General features: G+C 41.5%; 1 protein-coding gene across 1 annotated transcript; it reads right to left on the bottom strand.

The window, feature by feature from the left end:
* Window positions 1-917: 917 nt before the first annotated feature.
* LOC143187736 (adenylosuccinate synthetase-like) lies at window positions 918-2024 on the bottom strand. The gene is made up of 6 exons (XM_076391955.1): window positions 2007-2024; window positions 1406-1976; window positions 1285-1340; window positions 1152-1239; window positions 1027-1097; window positions 918-995 (listed from the first exon to the last, which is right to left on the bottom strand). The coding sequence occupies exons 1-6, from the start codon at window positions 2022-2024 to the stop codon at window positions 918-920; spliced, it is 882 nt and encodes a 293-aa protein (XP_076248070.1).
* Window positions 2025-2268: the final 244 nt, after the last annotated feature.

Below are 2268 nucleotides of genomic sequence, written 5' to 3'. Positions count from 1 at the left end.
CTGCAAGTCGCTCGACAGAATGGACAGACGTCAAGATGGGCGCCATGCACTTTCGGGCCAATTATAACGAAAAACCAGCAGCGATATGAGACACTTGCAGTTCAGGTGCGGCGGCAAACGTCGACTAGCTCGGCGGGAGAGGAAAGGTCGTGGTTCGACGCGCAGAGGAATCAAGGCTTATACGCATTTTCTCGGGATCGTGGAGACATCCGCAGGACTTCCTCTGGCTCCTGTCGCCTGGACAACGATCTCCGGACTCTCCTCCACACTCGCCCTCCGCTTGAGCCGTTGTAGAAGGGCGGAACTTCGGGCCCAACCCTTAGCTTGATGTAGGCAGACTTTCCGTCGGGTCCCTGGCCCTCCGCAGAAGCGGCAAGTCTCTGGACACCGTGGGTGGAGGGCCCCTGTACCCTCCGGTGTAGATACGACGCCTGAATCCGGAAACTGCACGGCCAGGGGACGGGGACGGCCTCAGGGTCCCTCAGGTTTCCTCTATGGCCCTGAAACGTCGTGCGCGCTCGGAACGACGGCACCCGGAATTAGCGGTGATTGCAAATTCATGATATTTCTCCCCAGGAGGTGTCTCTCGGCATGTGTTTCGCAAGAGGGTCGTACGGTCCTTCTTTTCACTACTTTCGCTTACTTTGGCAAAACGGGGACGGCGCTATGCGCAACATCACAATAGAAACTTAACAAATTGTTTGATTTCATCCTACGCATTTGTGAGATAACGCGTTGGTGATACTGTACGCTTCGCAATGGGACCACGTTGATTTCAAGAAAGGAATGTGTTATATTAACAAGTCGATCGCGTTGCCGAAAGGGATATTTAATTTCATAAACTCAAAGGCCAGGATTACGTTCGATTAGGAAAATTCTCCAAATTGCATTATTGCATTGCATTATCGAGAGGCAAATCAACCGAGTTGTATGTATAAAAAGAAATTTAATTTTTTATATTTTCGATACGTAACACCAACAAGCGATTTATTGCACTCCAAGCACATAATGCGATTGATTTAATACCAAAACCCTCTTCTGCCTCTGCTGTTTTTTCTTCCTTAGTAAAACCTCCAATAATAACACACCTTCTTTAACTACATTTATATTACACCAATTAACATATGTTCAAAAAAATCAAACTGCAAAACCACATTTTACACTAACTTTTATTATTAACTTAATTCTGTTGAAAATAACTGCAAGTGTTAAACTTAAGCTTTTGTCTTTCATTGTACACTACTCACCATAAGCACTGGCGCCTAATCCTTAGCCTGTTATTGCTTGCGACGCTACAGTACTACTTAAACTAACAAAAGGGTAAGTTTCGTGGTCGATATCTAAAAATGTGCTTTATTCACCTTCAAATATTATTTTGTTACCTTCTTTCACAAAGTCATTTAACATCTTCCACACAGGTTTTTTATAGGAAACAAATTTTTTTTGAAGTCCCTTGAATTTCTTTTAATATTTCTTCTTTTTTGCCACCTGGTAGTCAAGGCCTTTTCTGATGGCGTTATGGTAATACAGAAGAGATCCGCTCTTTTATTGAGCTCATCTGCGTTTTCTAAATCACAAAGGCGTGTAGCTGTCCTTCCAACTTTATCTTCATAACATGGTCCTATCCCTTTGTTTGTTGTGCCAATTTTGTGATTTCCATTTAAATCTTCAAACAGCTTTTCCTTGTCCTTATGTACGTTAAGTATTAATGGACAGCTCTCGGATACCATCAAGTTGGTATAGTTTACGTCTACTCCTTTAACATTCAATGACTCAACTTCAGAGGTTAGAGCATGTGAATCAAGAACAATACCGCTTCCTATGATGGATATTTTGCCCGTTCTCAAAATAGCAGAGGATAGTAAATATAATTTATAAACCTCATTGTCTATTACTATAGTGTGACCTGCACTATTTCCTCCCTGAAATCTCACAACTACTTCTGCATTCTCAGGAAGATAATCTACTATTTTACCCTTGCCTTTATCACCCCATTACAGACCAACAATTATAATGTTATTCATCATTATTTTCTAAATTAGTGTACAAATATTAATGCAGTACGCTACAAATGGAAAGAGAAATCTGTGCGTTTCCTGCTCCTCCTAAATAAAGAAACATACTGTCGATTTACTTAGTATATTACCAAATTTTCATCATTATGTGATACACCTTACAACATATTTACAGTACGGTTGTTAGAATTCCTTAAAGGAAGTGATCTAACTGGGGTCCGGACAAGGTGAGACTGAAGGTATAGAAAGAAAC

The sequence above is a fragment of the Calliopsis andreniformis genome, unplaced genomic scaffold (assembly GCF_051401765.1).
Source record: "Calliopsis andreniformis isolate RMS-2024a unplaced genomic scaffold, iyCalAndr_principal scaffold0189, whole genome shotgun sequence".
NCBI lineage: Eukaryota > Metazoa > Arthropoda > Insecta > Hymenoptera > Andrenidae > Calliopsis > Calliopsis andreniformis.
The sequence above is the reverse complement of the archived record's forward strand: the minus strand, read 5'-3'. Positions and strand labels throughout refer to the sequence as shown.

Bases quoted from the DNA above. Each gene is read 5' to 3' on its own strand.
- LOC143187736 (XM_076391955.1), bottom strand. The intron at 1,341-1,405 runs GTTAAATGACTT...GCACATTTTTAG, and splicing joins AAAAAACCTGTGTGGAAGAT to ATATCGACCACGAAACTTAC. The intron at 996-1,026 runs GTATTAAATCAA...ATGTGCTTGGAG, and splicing joins AGAGGCAGAAGAGGGTTTTG to TGCAATAAATCGCTTGTTGG.